The sequence below is a fragment of the Thunnus maccoyii genome, chromosome 24 (assembly GCF_910596095.1).
Source record: "Thunnus maccoyii chromosome 24, fThuMac1.1, whole genome shotgun sequence".
Classification (NCBI taxonomy): Eukaryota; Metazoa; Chordata; class Actinopteri; order Scombriformes; family Scombridae; genus Thunnus; species Thunnus maccoyii.
The window spans coordinates 9,898,188-9,920,157 of record NC_056556.1 but is presented as its reverse complement, the minus strand read 5'-3'; the positions used below and the strand labels follow the sequence as shown (position 1 = coordinate 9,920,157).

Here is a 21,970-nt window from a genome sequence, read left to right as displayed (position 1 = left end):
ATTCTCTGCAAGCTCGTTGAGATTGTTTCCCTTTTTTCAATCTGAATAAATTCTACTAAGTCTTATTTCAAAGTACCGTCACACAAAAATGACCGAAACAAAGCAATTTTTTAGCAAGTAGCACCTTTTCACCTTTCTGCCAGATGTTTCCACTTGATTTAAGGAAAACATATGAAGCCTCAATGCTGCCTACCATCTTCCTGTTTAGCGTTACTTCCTCTAAGCTGTGAATAAGCACAATGTGCGTGTGTGCGTGTGGTTTTTTTACTTTAAAGTTCCGCTTTTGGAATGAGACGAGTGCTAAATGTCGGCTGAAAGCGAGGAAGTGAGACGCAGCGTTGTGGTTTATCTCAGATCAACCAAGTAACAAAGGACTTCAGTTCAAAGCCAAGGGGGGAATGAAAAGAGCGTGACCTGCACTCTGTCTTCAGATGTCCCCACTTAGATGTGTGTACGGGTGTGTTTCATCACATAAACTTCATTGTGAGAGCAGCTTTTATAGAGACGGGACTGAGGTTCAGTGGCCTCCACCTCCGTCTATTGCGTTTGGTGTATCGCACCACAGATTCCACATGTTCAGCAGTTCAGAGGTTAACTATTTGCAGAAGTAGCAGAGCTGGAGGAGGGCACCGTCTCTCAGACAGCCAGTCATCAAAAGTGTGTGATGTCCAGAGTCCTGATTTTAAGGTTGTGTGTTCATACCGAGCATGTTTGGAGAAGTTTGCTTGACCTCTGTACTGCAGCCTTTACCTCTTTAATTTAGTTCAACTTAACTAAATGATGCACTTATTCAGCTATATTTTCATGTATTCTTTACTCAAGTGAAGACCGGATACAATTACAACAACTGAACCTGAAATTTGAGTTTAAATTGCCGCAAATTAACAACAATCTTTCTCGGCTTAAGTTACAACACTGCAATTGGATTTGTTTCAATTCTTCCAGAGTACTGATATTTGAGATTTAAGTTACATTTGAGTGCTTATAATCAACATTACATGTATGTGAAAGGGTTCACTTGAAGTGACGAACCTGTAGAGAATTACCACCAAATTCTCCGACAGCTGACAGACAGCATGAAGCAGAAGCAGCATTGCACGCTGTGCGTCCATGTCATGGCGCAGGTGAGGACATGAGCGTGCACGCGAGGGCTGCAAATGGACTGAGCTTGTATACAAGAGGATGTTACCCAGTCCTTCCCACTCCCTCAGTCTGTACTACATCCACACACAGGCAGCAGCGAGGATTGTTGGTGGTCTGGAATTAAATTAATTACATTTCCTGACAATTATAGGTTTTTTCCTCTGTTATAAAGATTCAGAGTTAGTCACAAAACATTCCCGGCTAAAGCCCCGGAAGCCTGATGTTAACGATACTGATAAGAAGTTAGCAACTAGCCAGTCATCATGGTGGACCATTTAGCTACTAAAGAGCAAGATATTTCTCTGAGGAGACATTGGAGACCAAACAGAGAGCTAGATAAAGAGTTAAAATGTAGTGTAACATGAGCACTAGTAGAAAAAGAGTCATAAAATCAGCTAACCTCCTCATTAATGTCAGTTAGGCAGCTTCTAGCTATCTAAAGTTTGCTAACATTAGTCACCACAAGCTACTGGTCATACAAGACCAAGTGAGGCTGTCGTAGCAAAAGGTTTGAGTGTAATGAAATGAGCAAAGGTGTGTTTTATTGCTTATGAACTCAACTTTTCATTTGTGAAAGGAAGATTGCGTTATTTCCTCTTTGAAGTGTTGCATAGTCATGCTTTCAATCCTGTTTAAATCATATATGCTGGCCATGTGAAACTAAATGCACATATTTTTCAGTGTTTTTATTCTGTTCTGACCCAAAAAAACCAACCGTAGGTGTGATCACACCCTTTTTGACACCTTATCTGTTCACAGCGTCTTCTCATCTCATGGCTCAAACTAAACAGTGTGTGTGTGTCTTTTGTTGATTAGTCAAAGAGAGAGAAACAGATATGTGGTGACTCCTGCTCTCAGTTGGCTGTTGATGACTTTGCCACATGACCAAGCAGGAATTTGTGAAAGCGTGTGTGAGCGTGTAAACGAATACAGTACATGCATGTGGGTGCATTCCCATGACTTGTGTCCAATCTCAGTCCAGTAACACACCTCATCCCACACTGTCTTTCTCACTTTTTTTCTCTATCTTCCACTCCTTTTTTCATGTCAGCCCCTGCGGCAAACCATTTCTGATTCTCCGGGCTTTCTAATCATGCATCCATCAGACGGCTGAAGCGGAGGACAGGCGCCGAGAGAGGAGAAATGGAGGATGTAGGAGGGGGAGGAGGAATGTGTTTGGTAAATCTGCAGGGGGGGTGAGAGGAGCAGTGATGTGGAGGAAGAGAAAAAGAAGGAGAGGAAGGTGAGGAGAGGGAAACAAAGGAGAAAGAGGAAGAAGAAAGGGAAGAAGAGGAGAAAGAAAGGCGGAAGAGAGTGAAGGGGTTAAAAAGTGTCCTATCCACGCACACCGCAGGCTCATGAATCTTAACTGTGGGATATCTGGAATTCAGACTCAATCACCCAACGGAAATTACCAGAGAAAGGGGGGAGAGAAGGCTAAAAATGTAAAAAGGACAGTTCATACTGCCTCTGTGCTTTCTCCGGAAAAAATACTTGGGACATGTTTGATAGTTGCATTGACCTTGTCTTAATTCTTACACCAAAAAAAGCAGAATCATCTTGGGTATTCTGTTTCAAGGAATTAAGACAGAAGTTGATCCCAATAAAACTATCTTTCCTGCTTCAGTTTCATATCTGCTTGGCTGCAGTAAGACAAGATATGATACACAATGAGTCACGTTAGACAAAAGCCTTCTGCTACAGTGGTCATTTACACGCAGGGTGCAGCCCTCCCAGACAAAAGCACTTTCAGCTCTTATCTTCCATGCACTAAATCACACCTGTTCAAACCTTGTCATACAGGTAGATATTTAACTAGACAGCTTCTAGCTCCTAGACATGTAAAATCAGTGTATTTACTCTTTTGTTTGCAAAATTCCAGCAGATGACAACTGTGATAAAATGTATGATAATGATAATAATCATTATCTTTATTTGAAGCACTGAGATAAAAAAAAGTTCTTCACATACTATAATGCAACATATGTATGACTTCCATCCCTCATATGGTGACCTGTCGCTGTAAAAAATGTTAGATGTGGAAACATACAGAGTCTGATTCCACCACCATATATGAGTCATGTGCCCTCAATTCATTGGCTATGCGTTCCAAACATGAGTAACTGCTTGATATGCTTTTACTCACAAATGATTTCAATCTGCAAGTCAGTAGTGTCCTTTTCTGCCACAAACGTATAGGCCTACAAGGGTCAAAGGCTACTTCTATTACAGCTAATATAACTCTGTTTTGCAGAATCTTCTGTGTAAAAAGTATGTGAAATAAAAATCCAAGAAAGCCTCACAAAGAGTGAAAAGTTCAGGTATTATTGGGCAGATATAAATGTATTTTCAGTCTTTTATAAAACCATTTGTAGCTAATATCAGCATTAGCAAGGAAAAAACTAGAGTAGGATCTAACTTCATGCTAACGTTAAACAGCCAGCTAATATGCAGTTAAAAATTAGCTTGCTGTGTATGATGTGTTTGTCAATGAAGCAATGGCATTGTTACGTTTTTATCCCGGGTGGGAAGAAGTTAAGAAATACTGAGAAATAATGTTTAATAATTTCTATATTGTGTATAGGTTCTGAAGGTGTAGGCACACATAGGCTGCGTCTCTGAAATCAAACACTGTTGCTAACACCACAAGAGGTTTATGTTTTCAGTTTCATTCGTGTGGCTATATCATATATAATATCTGTTTCATATGGACTTATGGGGCTAATATAAATGTTAGCTTCTCCAACAGGCTAACGTCACCTGCATTTTATGTAACGTCAACTAGGTTGTATATTTTTCAGTAACTTATCGGCGTGTTTCTTCGACACCTAACACACAAGAGCAAATGTTTAGCAATTTTTTAACTGAAAATAACTCTCTTGAGCAAAGAAATGTGTTCTAATCTAGTAAAATAAAATAAAAAAGAGAGCTAATAGAAGTGACATCTGGGGACCCTACTCTCTTCACATTAGCTTGTAGACCTGGAGTCCCCAGACAGTCCGCAGTTGGACCCTTTTCGTACTTTCTCAGTAATACTGACTTGGAGGGCCTTACACTCTTATTGGAGTTATTTGATGCAACCTAAACACCATATCTCTTACACACAGCTGAACCAAACTAAAGACCACCGAACAGCTTCTCACACCTGTGCACAGTTTGCGCTGCGATCATATTACAAATGTTAGTCCGGTAGTTGCAACTGCGAGCAATGTGGGAGGATGTGGTTATTTGTAACCCGGGCCCGCTGGTGGAGGATTTCCCACAAGGCCAAGCATGTGTCCAGTTGGTGTGTGTGTGTGTGTGCGGAAGAGGGGGTTTCATGGGAAAACAAATGTGATGAATCAATGTGAATAACTGTTTGTGCAACAGAGGGAACATATGGTTGTAACCACAGAGGATTTATACGTCACATCCTTCAGAGGAAAGTCATGTGTGTGAGCAGGATATTAAAAATACTCCTCTTTCATTTTTCTGTCTTATGTTTTGAGGTCACCGCTAGTTAGTTGATAAGAAACAGAAATTATTACAGAGCTAACAACTGGAGGATGCAACTTTGCTCCGTACTATTACTAAGAGAAGTATTGCATCACATTACCAGAGGTGTCACAAATTTAAATTCTTAGAAATCAGCAACATAAACTGCACAATATTAAGTGTTACTGTATCTTGTGATTCTGTATTTGACTCATCCTTCCACACACATAAACCATCCCATATCAGTTGTACTTCCTTATTCAAGAGTTTTATAAGAAAAAGACAATATTGTGATCTGCCAGTGCAGACAAAACAGTTGCTAGTTTTTGTGGTTACATGCATCTCATTTCCTGCCTGAGGCGGTGCAACACTTAATAACTGTTTGAGTAAAGACTGTGACACTTTGTCTACATTATAACCCTCAAAATAGAAACTCAAGGAACACGGAAACCTTACAGAGTATCAGTCAAAACAAAATGAACCATGTGGCAAAAGAAACACAAAGAGAAGAAAAAAAAAAAAAAAAAAGGCTCCAGTCAACTGTGATCACCCTCACCCTGGTGGGTGTGTGTGTGTGATGGGTAACCCCCCCTCTACACACACACACACACACACACACACTGTCAAGAGCATTAAGCACAGATACAAAATAGACCTCTATCTTGCTCACAAAGCATGAAAACCACAGCCTTTAACAGTCTATCACGTGTGTTTTTTGCAGCGGCGGCACCATCCTGAACTCCAAATGTGTTAAAAGAGGCGACGTAAATAAAAACACTGTCCTCATCATATTTAATACATCCGATTGAGTAAAAACGCAGTAAAAGTGAAAGACAAACACTTTCTATTGTGGATATTTACCTTAAAAAACCACATTATGTTTGTGAATACCTTTTATTCTTTTGTGTTGCTTGATGTGCACACGCACACACACTTGTTTGGAGTGTTGGGGGTGTTTCAGGTTGTGGGGGGTGGGCTTGCAGGGACTTACCATGTTGTCATGAATGTCTGCCCATGAAGAAACTGATCACTTTAACAAGAAAGCCTCCCTCCTCCTCTTCAGGATTTCTCAAGCTCAGGGCGGGGTAACGTGTATGTGTGTGTGTGTGTGTGTGTGTGTGTGTGAGTGGGCGCGCGCTCGTGTGTGTGTGCTCATGCGTACACACCGTCAAGTGTGGCGTGGTCTGCACAAGAGGCGGAGACAACAAAAGCAGGATGTGATACAGCAGGACTCCACTTCCTCATAGAGCTCCAATGAAATCAGCACAGTGCAGAGAGCGCCACCTCTCGGCGACTGGGCGCCACAGCGGCGGCGTGCTGGTAAAATTCCATTCCCACAGATAAGGAGCGCACAAGTGCAGACAGGCCGCATTGAAATCATTTGATAAGATACAAGGAGTCTTGAGTGTGTTTTCAGGAATTCCAGTCATGTGTGGTTGGAGGGACAAAAGGCAGGGAGCGCGGTGTGTGTGTTGACTGCTGAAAGGGACTTTTTTTTCTTTTTTTGGTCTTACATATGTTCACTGAAGGCCGAGACAGACCCCACCCATCTCAATCCACACATATAGAAGCACAGCACCCAGTTTGTGATGAGGGACCCTCCTGTGACTGGAAGGGTACATGTTCAAATTCTCCTGAATAACAACCAAAAGAGCAAAGAGCAAACAAACTTCCCCGTCATCTTGAAACTAAAATGTTGCTCATTGCTACGCCCCCAGAGAAATCTTCAAGCCGTGTACACTTGCGTTCGGAAAGAAAAGTTAAACATTAACGCTGCTAAAAGCCTCTTGGAATCTTCGACTTCCATTTGGAGTTTTAAAAGCCGTCGTTTGAAGACTTGAGAGCCAGGAGCTATTATGCGAAGAGACGCCGTATCAGTTTTCCCTCAGGCCCTCCACCGCTATTGGCCCAAAGCTGCATGAATCTTGAAAGCAATTTTTTAATACAAGATTACAAGGGTGATGTCATACTTCAGGTTACGTAATGGCACCCCGCTCATCTATTTACATGTCATGGAAGTATTTGTGTGTGAATAATGACATGTGTAATTTGATGAGAGTGTACTTTGAATTGGGGTGCTGCTATTAAATGTGCTTTACCGAATTAGAAGCTCATTTGGATGTAAAAACTCAAATTCTCATCTGATTTATGTCTAATTTATGTACACAAAGGCAACTAGTTTTACATTAACTATCAATGGAGCCTCTCCAAAAGAACCTTTGTATCACAGATTAGAGAGTGGACTTTTCTTTTTCTTTTTTTCTTTTGCCAAATCCATTATAACCATAACAGACAAGAAGATATAATACATCCTATATACTGTAGGCAGAATAATTAAATTTAAGTTTGTTTTAGAGGGAACTTTCCTCTAAAGAATTGTGTGAAAATGTTGAGGGCATGAGGGGGGAGCAGAAGAAGGGGAGGGTTGTGTATTTTTCTTTTTCTTCTTTGCTTAAAGGAGGATAGCTGAAGCAATTGGCCGATCGGTCGATAGGTAGATCGACAGCAAATTAATTCATCTGCAACAATTTTGATAGTTGATTTATCATTTCAGTAGATTTTTTTTCAAGAAAAAATGACCAAACTTTGCTAAAACTTGCAGCTTAAATGTATCTAAAAAACAAACAAACAAAAAACCTTTACTTTGCCAGGGAATCTATGATAAATCATCTCTTTTAAAAGGGAGACCCGGCCAAAATGGCAGCATAAAATTGGTTTCACAAAGTTACACATAAACACATTACTTTACAACAATCACATCCAACACAACAAAACAGAATCTGAGAAATATGAACAAGATAAATTTGAACATTTCCTGGTTTTCTTTATTTTCTATGATAGTGAAAAGAATATCTCAGGATTTTGGGCTGTTGGTTGAACAAGACAAAACATTTGAGGATGTCAACTTCCTCTCTGGAGAACTGCTATTTTCTTAAATTCTGTAGACCAAATGATTAAAAGTTTATCAGGAGAGTAATCAACAGATTAAACTTGAATAATGATTAGTTGCAGCCCTAGAGGACAGGGAGTGTCTCAGTTTGAAAAATAATTAAACTTAGGATTTTGCCTCACCCAAATAACTTTCATACAGCCTCTAAATTACACTCAGATTTGGCTGCTATATTCAGTAACATTATGTGTGAACATTTCCATTCAAATACAATTACATGAGTACATATGTTGCCTCTCAGCCGCCCAGAGTATCTATTTTTGTCATTCACCCACGTCACTCTCAAGTATGTGATTATACCAAACTATTTCATTGGCTCTGAGGGCATAATAACAACTACCTGCGTACTAGACTGTCCGCTGTCGGGGTTTTGATGCATGGAAAGCTTTCTTGTCTTGGTTCCACAACCATGAATTATCCTAAACACTCGTTCATCTTCCTTCCTCCATAACATATAATCCCACTTGAGCTGAAGACTTGCCTCATCTTGCTGTGAGATACCATCCACTCTCAAATTCTTGTCTGGAGGCCACTCAGCTGTTTGTATGTATAGACTGCATGTTTCTGCACGCCAACATTCAACACTGTAGCTGATGCAAATCCTCAATCTGTATCACAACCATGCAGGAAAAAAAAGGTAAATTACAAGTCACACAGATTAACTACATTTTCTCATTATTGAATACTTTAATCCTTCAACTGCTGGGTCATGCCCTCGACTTTTTCTGTGTTTTGATGCTGAGGTTAATCCAGCTTTGTTGTCATTGTCAGAGCATAGAGAACAGTTGTGGAAATAAACAGGCATCTAACCACAGAGGTGTTCAACATCATGCTTGGTTTCTGGGAGTAACCTAAAAAGCCAAATACACTCGCCTAAATCCTTACATAAAGAGCTACAATAACTTTTTAGCTAAATCACACAGGTGCAATGTCATATTACTGTAATATTAAGGAGACATTAAGATTTTATGGGAATATTATAGGAAGATTATAAGATTCACTCCATTTACTCAGACTCACATTTGAAATTTGGCTTCAATCTCAACCCCAAACTGCTTAAAGAAAAGCAAAAAACCTTCAAAAAGAGGTGTTATACTGGGCAAATTGTGAGTTTAGTTTCAAGTATATTTAGTCCCATCATAAGGAAGTGATAACCCTTCAAGTGCTCCTTGAGGGTCAGGTTCTGTGAGGCTGCTGCACCATCTAGAGGTCACTTCAGGCAATTTCATAATCTGCAGACGCATTCAACATGGCCGCTCCCTTGTAGACGTTTCTGGGATTCCTGTTTGTGTGCAGTTTTCTGCAAACCATGTGGGAGTTCAGGTAAACCAGCACAAACACACACAAAGAAATGGTTTAATATGTCAAATGGTACATACTGCTGTGTAGAAACAACACATTTGATTTGCAGTCAGTGGCATGAGATCATACATATTTATTGGTCATTTTCTTAAAGATTACTTGACCTTCTTCTCTCTGCAGCCACCATGGATGCAAAAGAAATAGTCCACTGTGCTCTACAAATAGAGAAATCCAGTGCAGACAGAAGCTATGGGAACATCTTGACCCTCCTCGGTGACCTTGATAAGTCACACATCACATCAGAGCAGCTGGAAACAACAGACATTGTCAAAGTTCTCTACAGGCTGCTGAAAACCTGCTCTGATGACGCCGTGAAGAGGGCAGCGAGGTGCTTGTTGTCTAAGTGGAAGAGACAGTACAGCAAAGATACACGAGGTGTGAAATGCACAGAGGAAGGCAAGGATCCTGAGCTCTCCTGCAGGGTTTCTCTACCAGATGAAGGGCTTTCCAAGCAGGGGGATTCCCAATCTAGTTCAGTACAGACACGTGACGGTGCTGTGGAGAATGCGAAGGCCCCTGCGGAACAAAACGCTCCATCCTTAATGGCTAAAGATGCAGAGAGCACTTCTGTATCTTCTGATTTCTCATCTGTAAGAGCCAAATGTGTTCAGCTCCTCCTTGCCGCCCTCAGCCCTGAACCTTCTGAACAGGACAAAGCTGCAGACCTGGCTGGAGACGTAGAGCAGCACATCCACAAACTCCACACATCCAGTCAGGTCAAATACAAAGCCTGTGTGAGAAGCAAGGTCGCCAACTTGAGGAATCCCAAAAATGGACATCTTCGGCAGGGCCTCCTGAGCGGCTCCCTGTCTCCTGAGGCCTTCGCCCGGATGTCGGCGGAGGAGATGGCCAACGTGGAGCTCCGGCAGCTGAGGGAGCAATACTCATCCCAGGGTGTGAGCGAGAGGCAGCTCCCTCAAGGTGTGGAGGGAATAGAGACGCAGAAGATCCGCTGCAAGCGGTGCGGCGGGTCAGACTGTAGGGTGACGCAGGTGTCCCGTGGTGCCCTGTTCCTGCCTGCGTGGGTGCGGCCGGGAGGCCCTGATGAGGACGCAATGACCTTTGTGACCTGCAGCAGATGTGGGCAGCAGTGGTACCACAGCAGCTGGGTCTGCCTCTAAATTAAAGGATGGGTTCACAATTTTTCAAGTCTGTCTTAAAACAACAGTCAGGAGCCCAAATAAACATTGACACATGTTTTTCTTGCTGTAATCATTCCTCCTGTTCATACCGACCATTAGAAGATCCCTTCATAATGCACTTACAATGTAAGTGATGGGGGCCAAAATCCACAGTCCTTCTTCTGTGGAAAAATTTATTTTAAGATAATATGAAGCTTCAACATTGAAATGAGTCAAATCAAGTAGATATCTTTCAACATTGCAGTCTTTTTAGTGCCAAAGTCCCTCTTTTTGTTACTATATTTCCACTGCAGCTCAACAGGGAAACACTGTACAAGGAAACACAAAGGAGGAATTATGTGCTAATGAGACTGTAAATGTGGCAGATATCCACTTGATATGACTAACTCAGACTGCTGGAGCCTCATATGAGATAATTCAGATAAACCTTTTAATAGTCAATATGAACAGGAAGAATGATTACAGTGAGGAAAACCTGTTTCAGAATTCATTTGGCTGTTGTTTTAAGACAAACTTGAAAGATTGTGAACCTATACTTTAATGTCTAACGATTACTTTCTTTATTGATGAAATATTTGGTCTATAAGTGTCAATAAAATGCCTGTATTGCTTGTTTTGTCCGACCAACAGTCCAAGGCCTAAAAAAATCAGTTCACCATTATAGAAGATAAAACAAAACGTCAAAAAGTATTGACCTTTTAGGAGCTAGATTTTGGGAAATTTCAGCTTCATAAAACGACAAACTGTCGTTGTGAAACTGCCTTATTTTTGTGGTTTTCCTGTTGTCACCACAGTTGAAAGATTTCATGACTCTGTGTGAGTTGAGAAAACCTTTTACAACATGTTGGCTATCAAAACTTTGTGGTCAAAGCTTATGAGTGTTGAAAGGTGTAATATTTCAACTCAGAAGTGCTGATATGCGTCAACAAAATGGAGACAAAAAGACGTTCTTACAGCCTGTTGGATGCTTCTAGTATTTTCTTTAATACTGAAACGGGAGGAATGGTCAGAGGAATGCAGAGTGGAAACAAACGACAGCATTCTTGCAGTATGGAGCGCATACTGGTGGTTGAGACAGTGAATATTTTAGGATTTATCTTGCATTTTGCATGTCTAAATTTGGACTCTTAATAGAAAACTCGCCATAAATCCATTACTATCTTTCTCCAGCAGGCAGAAAAGCTGAGTCACTGCCTATTGCAGTTGCAGGCTGAAACCACATCTTTTTAAGAAGTAGCTTTTGTCATCCTCTTCCCGCTGAATCATTTCCTGTCTCCTCCACTCTCTCTAATTGCCCTTCAGTTTAGCTTTACTTACAGTAGCTCAAGTTACTGCTTTTCCTGGCTTCTCTTTCTTACATGAACATTTTCTGGTCAGAAGAAAAGCCGCAGAGGCCTTGACCTTTGCCCTCACAGATGTATAATTGTGCGTATTCTGTTGCACTTTTAAAAAGTAATTCTCAGCATGAATTCTGGGTAAATTCTTTTTTTTTTAAAAAAGAAGAAGAAACATGCTTCTAGCCAGCTACAATATCCCATTCATTTGCAGCAAACTGAATCCAGTAGATGAGACATGTGACCTTAGAAAACGGTGAGCATGTGAGTCAGTAATCTGCCGTTCCGAACTGCCTCTGGGACGGAAATCCCATGGTCCTCCACTCTCCATGCATTTAGCCAACGTGGCACAATGACTCATTTACACGTCACTGTGACATCATATCGAGGGGCCTTTACTGTACAGGCCAAAAGCTGTTTAAATCACTCATTAAATGTATTTAAATGTGGGTTTTTTTGTGTGTTAAGCACTTGTGTTCCTGTTTTCAATCCACATCAGACTGTATAGGCCAGTTATAGGACATGCAGCAAATATTAGTCACACTGTGAGACCAATAGTTCTGCTTTCATGTCACATGTTTGTAGATCTCATTTTGGTGTAAAACGTCTACATTTTTGAACTGAAAGTGCATGAGATGCACACCTCCATCATGCAAATAAAGCTCCTTGAAGTGGATTTACTCTGTTCTTTATTTTCTTTTCTTTCACCGTTTGTGTTCCTCCTGTTGAGAATGTTCTTCGGCGCAAATCAGAGACATCCAAAGATAAAATTCCCCTGCAACGAAAATCCCCCTCTTCATGGTTAATCGAATGTCATCAGATATGGAGCAGCTGTATCTTGTCAGTCAGATACAGTAGGAGTGTGGCTGTGTGGTATCTCTCTCTCTCTCTCTCTCTCTCTCTCTCTCTCTCTCTCTCTCTCTCTCTCTCTCTATCTCTGGCATTTATCTGTCCTGTGTCCGCTCTCAGATCCGCTCACTATCTTCTGGGCGTTGTGTTGGATGACGGCTTTCACCCTTTAGGTCATGGTGGCCTGTCAAATCAGTTGTGTGTAATCGTCATCGTTCACACACAAACAGATAAAATATACTTGACAGAAGTAAGATGTTGGAGTTGTCATACATGAAGTGTCTAGTTTACAAGAAAACAATTTCAACCCACTTTAATAGGTATAAATTGTTATAATCTTTGCACATTAATGCAGGGCAAGAGCATTGTACACGGAATATTGCAGTAATATACAGTTTATATCCCACACTGTCAGGTCTTTTGAACCAGTGATTTCCAACTATTGTCTACACACTAAACGGGGTTAAAATTTTACCCAGTTTGGGTCAATATAGCACCAGTACAACATAGGGTTAACTTTACCCAGAAGCAAACTGTTATTTTGACTCAGTGTTACAAGCTTTAGCTAAAAACTGACACAAATTTATAGTTTCTTGTACAAAACGATGTGCATATGACACTCAAAAGATACACAGACATTCAAAAGTTATTAACAATCAATAACAAACTGTGATGTGTAAGTTTAAAAAGAGTAGAGTAGATTATAACAAGCTGTAGTTTGAGTAAATAACCCTAGAGTTTAAAAAAAAAACCAAAACACTAAAACTGGGTCAAAGCAACCCCTTGTCTTGAGTGACAGTAAGTTATTTTGAAACATTTTTTAACTTACTAAGTGTTCTGCATGTTTTCAGTCATACATAATTTGACTAGTTTTAATGTCGACCTAATCTTTAAATTTTAGAGCCTTTAATTCAATAATTCCAAAAGATCAAACACAAAATCAAATGTGGATGCACATGTCTGACCGCATCCAGGAAAGCGCATGATGAGTGGAGGATGGTTTCCAACCGGAGGGACAAACTCTCGCGAGGTTAGCGTTAGGATTGTGTATAGGTTATTATTAAGACATCGCGAGAGTTCCACCCTCCGGCTGATCCAATCTAGCACCAACCGTGACACACTCGGGTCATATGAGCGTCATCAGCGGCTGAGGGTCCAGAGAACTGCGGGGACACCATCCGGAGCGCCATGACACCGGCTGACAGCATCACCCTCCCGGGATGAATGACAGGTATTTAACCGCCACACCGACAGGTACAGTTAACTGAGAAAGGAAAAGTTTTATTTCAATGACAAGAAATGTCCATTTGCTGTCGTTTTAACCCGCCGGTAAAGTGGCGAGTGTGCAACTGTTAGCGCGTCCATTATCGGACAGCTGCAGTTTGTGGAAAAGCTTCCATTATCGGACGAATCCAGCGCAGTCGTGCTTTTCCCCATAGTTTCCTCAACATTTTGACGACGACATAACACAGGCAAGCAATTTTTCATATTTAGACACTTCAATGCACTCGTAGGCTAGTTTTTGTATCAATAAACGTCTGTTTTTTAGGTCATTTTATGCTAACTGAAATCAGTGAGGCGAGTCTGCTTTTCACAAGTTGTCGCGGTTAACCACTTGTATTTTCCATGATGTTGTATCCATCATTGCCTACATTTCCACATTTTTTGAACTCTTTTTTTCAACAAGAGTGGAGAAAGAAAGTAGAAGTAATGCTGGAGAAGAATAAAGGGGAGGAACAGATGGATAACATTCACCATGATCGACTGAGTGTCCGAAAATGGATCCTTTCAAGCTCCATTAGATAAAGTATGACAGCAAACAAAGCTGTATTTATGATTTAATAATATTTTCAGTGCAAACAGTTAACTGTACTTTGATTTAGACGTTGGCAAAGTTACAAAGTAAACTTTAAAATGCTGTTTTCGACCTTTTTATCACACTGTTTGAGTTTCCTGTTTCCTATCAATAAATCTGGTTTATTGATAGGAAGCATGTTATTTCCTCACCCACAGCAGAGGTGTCACCTGACCAAACTCTCCTACCATGTCTCTCTGTTATCCTGCTGATTTAGCATATCTGTTCTTGCTCTGCATTTAGAAAACACCAATAGAAATATTGCATTTTGTGGACCTAAATCAAATTATGTGTTTATATGTGATTTTTATTGGAAATAATCCAGCAGAACAGCCTCCTCTTTAAATAGTAGCCTGCTGCTGAACCAGGCACATGACTCCTGTGTGTGTGTGTGTGTGTGTGTGTGTGTGTGTGTGGGTGTGTGTGTCTGGCTGTGTGTGTTCATTCATTCCTGCTCTCGTTTACAAATGTTAATGCTTCCCCAGAAGAAATGACAGGAGCGTCGCTGGAGTCTGTGTTTTTAAAGATCCCAAGACAAAGACATCATTTACCAGATTTTGTGTCTTTAGGCTGAAAATGCATCTTGCTGCCAGTTCATGTGATAGCGCAGCCTATAAGCACTGAATCCCAACTCAGGGACTTAACTCTTCACTTCATTCAAGTCTTTAATGTCTAATAAGATGTGGATTTGGTCAATCTTGTCCTAAGACATACATTAGTTGGATAACTCTAGGTGTGAAGAAATACTCCACTTACAAAATGTATCTTCGAGTGTGACATAATCACCCGCTGTAGGCTTGTAGCGTGACACGGGAGTAGTGTATTTAGCCACAGTGTGGAGAAACTATGACTGAGCCTGAACGTACAGATTAATAGCAGAGTAATCGATTATGTTGCAGGAGCTGATTTAGAAGCATTGCAACTATTGTGAATCCAAGTTGACTGCAGCTGCTGTCCTCTGTGAAGCGAACGTGAGCGGAACTTTTTACAGCCACGTTTCAGGCCTACAAGGGGGTAAGAATTTGTTAGTGGAAAGATAGATTTTTGTGGAGTATTTCTTGAGAGTGGTTGCTGTACATTTGACTCCAACACATACTTAAGTTTAATGCACGAAGACAAGTATTGATACCAGTATTTGTTATCCATTAGAGCTACAATGATTAGTGTATTAATCTGGGGCTGCAACTTTAGAGGGCAAGATGTTACAAAATAGTGATAAACTTGTATTCATAATTTCATAGAAGCCCCTGTGATGTCTTTAATTTGCTTGCTTTGTCCGACTAATAGTCCAAAAACAAAAGATATTCGATTTAGTGTCATGTGTGATAAAGAAAAACAGAAAATTGTCACATTTTAGAAAGGCTGGAAGCAGATAATTTTTGGCATTTTTGCTGGAACAATGGTTGAAATGATTATTCAATTATCAAAATAGTTGCTGATTCATTTTCTACTAATTGTTGCAGCTCTAAATGGATCAATCAGTAAATTAGCAGTGGATTCATCTGCAACTTTTTTTATAATCTAATAATTATTTGAGTTCTCGTGTTTTTGACTGTTGGTCGGACAAAACAAGACGTAATCTTGGACTCTGGGACTCGTCCTGATTTGCTGACGTTTTACAGACTGAATGATTAACCAGCAGATTAACCGTTAATGAAAAAAGTCATCAGTTGCAGCCGTAGCACCCACTCGCTTCCCTACACTGTGACAACCAGTGATGGATGAGTGAGGAGACGCTACAATCTCACTCTGCTCCATCTTACTATCTGAACTGTGATGGATGAACTGATCCAAAGCTCCTCCTCGCTCGCATTTAGAACTCCCACCTTCCTCTCAAGAGATTTGTTCTGGGATGTGGGCGGAGTGAAGCAGTATGTAAAGTATGCAAGTGTGTGGTACGGGATTAAATTTGCACTTAAATCCGCATTTTTTCCAGCTGAGCCTCTTGAGTGCCCTCGGCCACTTGGAGATCTGTGGAGTTAAATAATCTCTTTTTCCTCTCTCTCTCTTTCCTTCAGATTTTAAAGAAAATGAGCCGTGTGCAGACATAACGGTGAGAAATGGTTTCAAATGCTTTTGTCTGCTGTTGACCGTGTTGAATGTCATCACTTGTGGACGACTCACTGGGTCCTGTGATCAGCGTCCATGTGATGCACAGCATGGATCGTTTCATGCATACAGTACACACAGTGTATGAAGTTCATTAGTTGCATAGTGTAATGAGGGGGCTGAGGCTGTTTAATAGGATTAGCTAGTTGACTGACTTTAATTAGTGCGAGTGTGAGGAAAAGATGTAAACAGTCTGCATTAGTTTTTATTTTTCAGTTGGGGATAAAGTGAAAGTTGGCTGAGAAGTTTGTTCTTATCTCAAGCACAACTTTATCTGTGAGGCGTAAGGTACAAACTCACTGCAGTCACTGCTTAATTAAATAAAAGTACCAACACACCCAGTGTCAGACTGACTGTCGCATTGTCTGACAAAGACCTACTAACATTAAAACTGTGCTTAAGAGGAATTCTGCTTGGTTTCAGTATGAGCTGTTTCCAAATCACTCATACATGTAAGCATAATAGTTCTCTGTAAGTATGAGTATATACACCACATAGACAGTATGAACACAGCACTGTCAGAACAGTCCCATAGTGTTCTTTTAGTGATTTAATTGAATGAGATGCTCTATCAAATTTACTTACTGAATATGAATCGTTTTGAATTTGCTATATAAATGCTGCCATTGTTTATTGAAACAAAAATTGCATAAAATTATGAATTATTTTAAGTTTGGATATATATTTCTTGATTATAACACCTTTTTTTTCAATAGTTCTGATGGTGTAATTCTTGATACGACCATGAGATGGTGCCAAAGTAAAGAAATTTAAAAATACTACACATATAGGCCGTTCTACGCAAGATGCGATATTCAAAGAACTAAACGTTTTGCTAGATCATGTATCTGCTGAGCTTCAATGTTCATTATTGACCTTGGAAAGCGCAGTTTAATGAAATTCTTAGCAAAAACGCCACTTACTGGAAAATGTACGTAGCTTTCAGCCACATCTTGTGGTTTAACTAAATAAACATGGTCAAGTGACTTCATGCTAAGTTTTGTCAAACAATATATTTGCTATTTAGCTAAATGGCTGCCTGAATATTATGTACCTTTCTTTTTGCTGATAAAAGAGAAAGAGCAGATAAAGGATTCAAGAAGTCATTTGTTAGACTCCGTTAGCATAGCAGGTATTTTAACAACTTGGACAACTATTGGAGCCCAACATTCAACATACTAAATAATATACCCCAGTGTATGGACTGTGGTAATACTAACTAACAAAATTTACACAAACACAAAAATAAACAGGCTCAGACTGAGTCTATCATGGTCTAACATAGCCATTAAGTATCATTATTTAACATAGAATAGTAATAATGCTTTGAAAAGCATTTTTTAAGGGATTCTTTCTCAAAAATGTAAAAATAAAATGTTGAGAAAAATATAGAGATAGATAAAACAAGATTGTGGATGTGGTTTTCTGCACTTTTTATTTCTCAGCTGATTCAAAGTTTTTGTGCCTTTGCAGGTGAAAGTCCTCTCGTCATTGTTGGTGTCTCCAAACCCTCCGTGCAGCCTAACAAGCCTTCAGCCATGATGTCTAAGTCAGCTCTCTTGAAGGTGATCCTTCTGGGTGACGGCGGCGTGGGCAAGTCATCGCTCATGAACCGCTACGTCACCAACAAGTTCGACTCGCACCTCTTCCACACCATCGGCGTGGAGTTCCTCAACAAGGAGCTGGAGGTGGACGGCCACAGCGTCACGCTGCAGATCTGGGACACGGCAGGTCAGGAGCGTTTCCGCAGCCTGCGCACGCCTTTCTACCGCGGCTCTGACTGCTGCCTGCTCACCTTCAGCGTGGACGACGGACAGAGCTTCCACAACCTGGCCAACTGGAAGAAGGAGTTCACTTACTACGCTGACGTCAAGGACCCAGACAACTTCCCCTTTGTGGTGCTTGGCAACAAACTGGATGTCCCCGAGCGGCAGGTGTCAGGGGAGGACGCACGGCAGTGGTGCCGCGAGAATGGCGGACACCCCTACTTTGAGACAAGCGCCAAGGATGCTACTAATGTAGCATCAGCCTTCGAGGAGGCTGTACGCCGTATTCTGGCGTTGGACGACAGAGCTGACCACCTCATCCACACCAACACAGTGGACTTGCAGAGGAAGACTCACTCTGAACCCAACTGCTGCTGAGTGGAGATTGTGACCCAGCAGGAGCTCATGTGATGCTCCTGAAGTTGACACATACTGTATGTCTGAGTGTGGTTTGTGACTCTGCAGAAAGAGGAACTGATGGCGTTTGATCAGCAGCTACATGATCATTTCGGTTAGACTTTTGACCTGGATGACTTTTGTAATCCAGTCTTAATGTTTTTAGACCAAAACTGACAATATTTTGTGCCAATGTTCAGCATTCACACCACACAAGGGAGAAAAAAACTTTTTTTAATCTAAAAAAAATCTGATGTCTTGCAGGTTTTATAGACACATTTGTGGTCTGAGACGAACTTCAGTTATATCTGAGGTTGACGTGAATGACTGAAAATGGCATAAAATGGCATAAAAACTAAACCAGCTTTAAAGTAGCAACAGTTCTCTGATCACAAAGCATTTCAAACTGCATTTTGAAAGGTGAAAAACCAGTTTTGACGTCACTGACAGAGCTGTGGCTGCAACTTTTAGTCCACAAAAAGAGAAGTGCTGTGATTGTGTTCTGCCCATAGAAGCAGATGCATGACTCATATTCAACTACAATACAGCAATAATGCTATTCACTCTGCAGAAACCGTACAGCCATGTTTACAGCTAAAATAATGTGTCCTATTTAATGCTGATTGTCCTTAAACAGCACATTAATTTAACAACATGCAGTCTTTTAATACATAAACTATTAGACAACAACTAAATGTAAGTTATTAATGTTTTTCTGGTGCTGGTAAAATGTTTTTTTGTATAAAACAAGCCAATATTGTCTATTAATTTTAGTTGAGATATATAAAATGTTAATTTTCCATCTATAACTCAAACTCTTCATGTACACTATATATAAAGTACCTAAAATGTGTGCATTGTCAAACAAATATGAACCTTTAAATTTAGCCACTACCCATGTAGTAGATGAATGAATGAGAATGCCTACTGTATTACATATTGCCCATTACTTTGAAACGATCGAGATTTTATAATCTAACATTTTTTAGATATAGATCTTTTATTTTCTGTAGTAGCCTCTGTTATGTAATTTGGAGTTTCCCTGAAAAAGAAAAAGAGCTAGCATGAGACTCCAAACATGAGGTCGATATTGTTTTCACCTGTATTTAAGTATGTTTCGATCACCACTCCTTCTCTCACTATGAAAAATGGAGAACACAGATGAACTTTGAATTGCTGATGTAAATTTCAGATGACTAATAAAAACACACTGTGGGCGTGTGTGATCTTTATCAGCGCCACCTTCTTTATTAAGGAAAATGACTCCCGACATTTTTAACACTGGAAATAAAACAGTGGCTGACAACGAAACTGAAGAAAAGTGTCTTTTCTGTCTTATTTAAAATCACTTAGTTTTGAAAACCTTAATTTATTCCCTCACAATAAATACAGGAGTGGATAACAAATATATCTTTTAAAGAGCAGTACCCACTTTATCCACCAGATGGAGCTCATGTATCATAAGTTTGAAAGACTGAGGCCTGACATGCTGGCCTTTTTTCATGGAAGACATTTTGACAGGTCACAGTATGAAAACCACAGGTGTAAATAATAAAATTAATGGCTGCTTCAGTTTCAGGCTCCTAGTATTGTGCATGCTGGCTCACTGTCACACTCATGACTTACTGGGACACTCAGTGTTATTAGTAACACCTGTGCTTTTCTCACAATGACAAGTCAGGAGTATCTGCTGTAAAAAAAAAATAGGCCTATTCGTGTATTAAGCAGACATAATGATGCTTGTACATGCCTACACACAGCTCTGTGAAGAGGTCTAATCAGATAATGTAAGTAAGAACACCTGTGTGGGTGGACTCTGGGGGGTTAAAACTTCACCACAGCAGTTCATTCAGTACTGATGCAGCTGTAATATTTCAGATTTTTCCATTAAATGTAACAATGATGATGAACTTCTTAATGGCCGTTTGGAAAACCAATTCCTTCTTCGCCTGGAAGTAAGCTGACATATTTGTCTTTAAAAACGTATGGTCCATATTGTTGACACCTGTTGCAACAAAGACCTTATGACTGCATGAGACTAATATTAGAAACATGTTGGGATTTCAAATTTATTTAATTTATTAGATAGAACTTTGTCAATGTCATGCAGCAGTAAAATCAATACAATTACCTTTGATTTTTTTGCTGACTGTAAATGATTTATGCATGTGCTAAGCAGTCGTGTAACAAGTGATACCTTTTTGCATTTTCCTTTTTGATTTTTACTAAGTTTGCTTCCATAAAAAGGAAAAAAAAAAGCACTTCAGAGACTCAAACTCAAGAACGAGGCGGGAGACAACGGTGTCACGATAATAAAAAATATCGGTTTTACTAGAGAAGGTTACAAAAATCATCACTATATAGGAGTCATAGAACTATTTCCAACTTAAAAAAAAAACATAATGAAACACCTACAGGGACTACAATGCCATCAAAGTACAGTGGAGTTTTTCTTTAGAAAAGAGTGGGTGAGAAGGTGGGGCGGGGGGAGTGTGGAGGAGGAGGAGGAGGAGGAGGAGGAGAGGAGAAGGGGGGCAAACACCGCCTACCATAGTTGTCAGTACAATTGACTACACATCACCTGAAAAACTGCAAAGACACAGTCATGTCTCCTTCATGCAAATAACAAGGAAACGACAACACCCTGACACGCATCGTCTTATAGGAAATTGAAGTTTGCCTTTACATCAACCTGGCGGCAAAGCACGTATATTTATCAAACATAACACACATGGCAATATAGTCCTTTTTTATACAGAATAGACAGCTGCACACATGGACAATACTGACATGCTTCATCTCATTAAAGTTCAAAAAATTTGTCTTCTTCAGTGTTTTTTTGAGGGTTAACTAACCAGTGATGATCGGTATAGAATATAGTTCATGATTATGAAACAATATCTGATTATAAAATTAACGTATGAAAATTCCTGACTTGTTTTATTTAGAGTGTAAACATCCAAAACAGTCTCTGTGGCTCATATGAGAGGCATGACGTTAAAAAGAAAAGGAAAAAAAACAACAACAACAAAAAAAAAAAAAAAGTGACATTTTCCTCAACTCGCGTGTTGATGAGTCACTCATTTGGCCGGCCAGCGAAAAAATAAGCACAAACAAGATCCATAAAATCATTATTACTGAATCACAAGAAGAACTCAGCTGCCCAAAACTGATAAAACATTAAAAATCAATTTCCATATTATTATTTTTTTTTTCACATTTTAAAATGTATACATCACAAGCACCTCAATCCATCATATCATATCATGACTGCACTGTATCCCTCTCACGACATATCATTGAAGATGTTACATTACAATTATTATATCAAATGCAGAACTAGTATTTGAGTGCTAAACACATATCTCAAAGGGAACATTTACATATATTTGTGGAAAAAAAAAAAAAAAAAATTAGAATAGCATGTCAAAACACTGATTGTGTTCTCCCCGTCTGGGAGATGGTGTAAATTGAGATCTTTTAGGGGTGATTCGACTATTTACAGGTGAACTTCAGTCGCGAAAGGAGGAATTTTAAGAAAATGAGAGAACAGGTATTTACTGTATAATCCACGCAGGACAGCGTACCAA

The 21,970-nt window shown here is 40.0% G+C and overlaps 3 protein-coding genes and 1 long non-coding RNA gene across 7 annotated transcripts in view; all 4 read left to right on the top strand.

Moving 5' to 3' along the window:
- LOC121891932 (nectin-2-like) overlaps window positions 1–21,970 on the top strand; it is a 933,424-nt gene that overhangs the window by 771,316 nt on the left and 140,138 nt on the right. The window lies entirely within an intron of this gene.
- On the top strand, window positions 356–2,769 carry LOC121891986. Its single transcript, XR_006094251.1, has 2 exons — window positions 356–1,124; window positions 2,195–2,769. It is a non-coding gene; the product is annotated as an uncharacterized LOC121891986 (long non-coding RNA).
- Window positions 8,763–10,068, top strand: LOC121891956 (transcription elongation factor A N-terminal and central domain-containing protein). Its single transcript, XM_042404676.1, has 2 exons — window positions 8,763–8,890; window positions 9,050–10,068. The coding sequence occupies exon 2, from the start codon at window positions 9,055–9,057 to the stop codon at window positions 10,048–10,050; it is 996 nt and encodes a 331-aa protein (XP_042260610.1). The 5' UTR covers window positions 8,763–8,890; window positions 9,050–9,054; the 3' UTR covers window positions 10,051–10,068.
- LOC121891971 (ras-related protein Rab-9A-like) lies at window positions 13,373–19,691 on the top strand. Of its 4 annotated transcripts, none has more exons than XM_042404702.1 (4): window positions 13,375–13,485; window positions 15,009–15,123; window positions 16,128–16,162; window positions 17,692–19,691. In XM_042404702.1, the coding sequence occupies exon 4, from the start codon at window positions 17,757–17,759 to the stop codon at window positions 18,360–18,362; it is 606 nt and encodes a 201-aa protein (XP_042260636.1). In that variant the 5' UTR covers window positions 13,375–13,485; window positions 15,009–15,123; window positions 16,128–16,162; window positions 17,692–17,756; the 3' UTR covers window positions 18,363–19,691. The 4 variants fall into 4 exon arrangements, with proteins under 4 accessions (XP_042260633.1, XP_042260636.1, XP_042260634.1 ...); XM_042404700.1 differs by lacking the exon at window positions 15,009–15,123 and adding an exon at window positions 13,942–14,061; XM_042404699.1 differs by lacking the exon at window positions 15,009–15,123 and having other exon boundaries at window positions 13,373–13,508.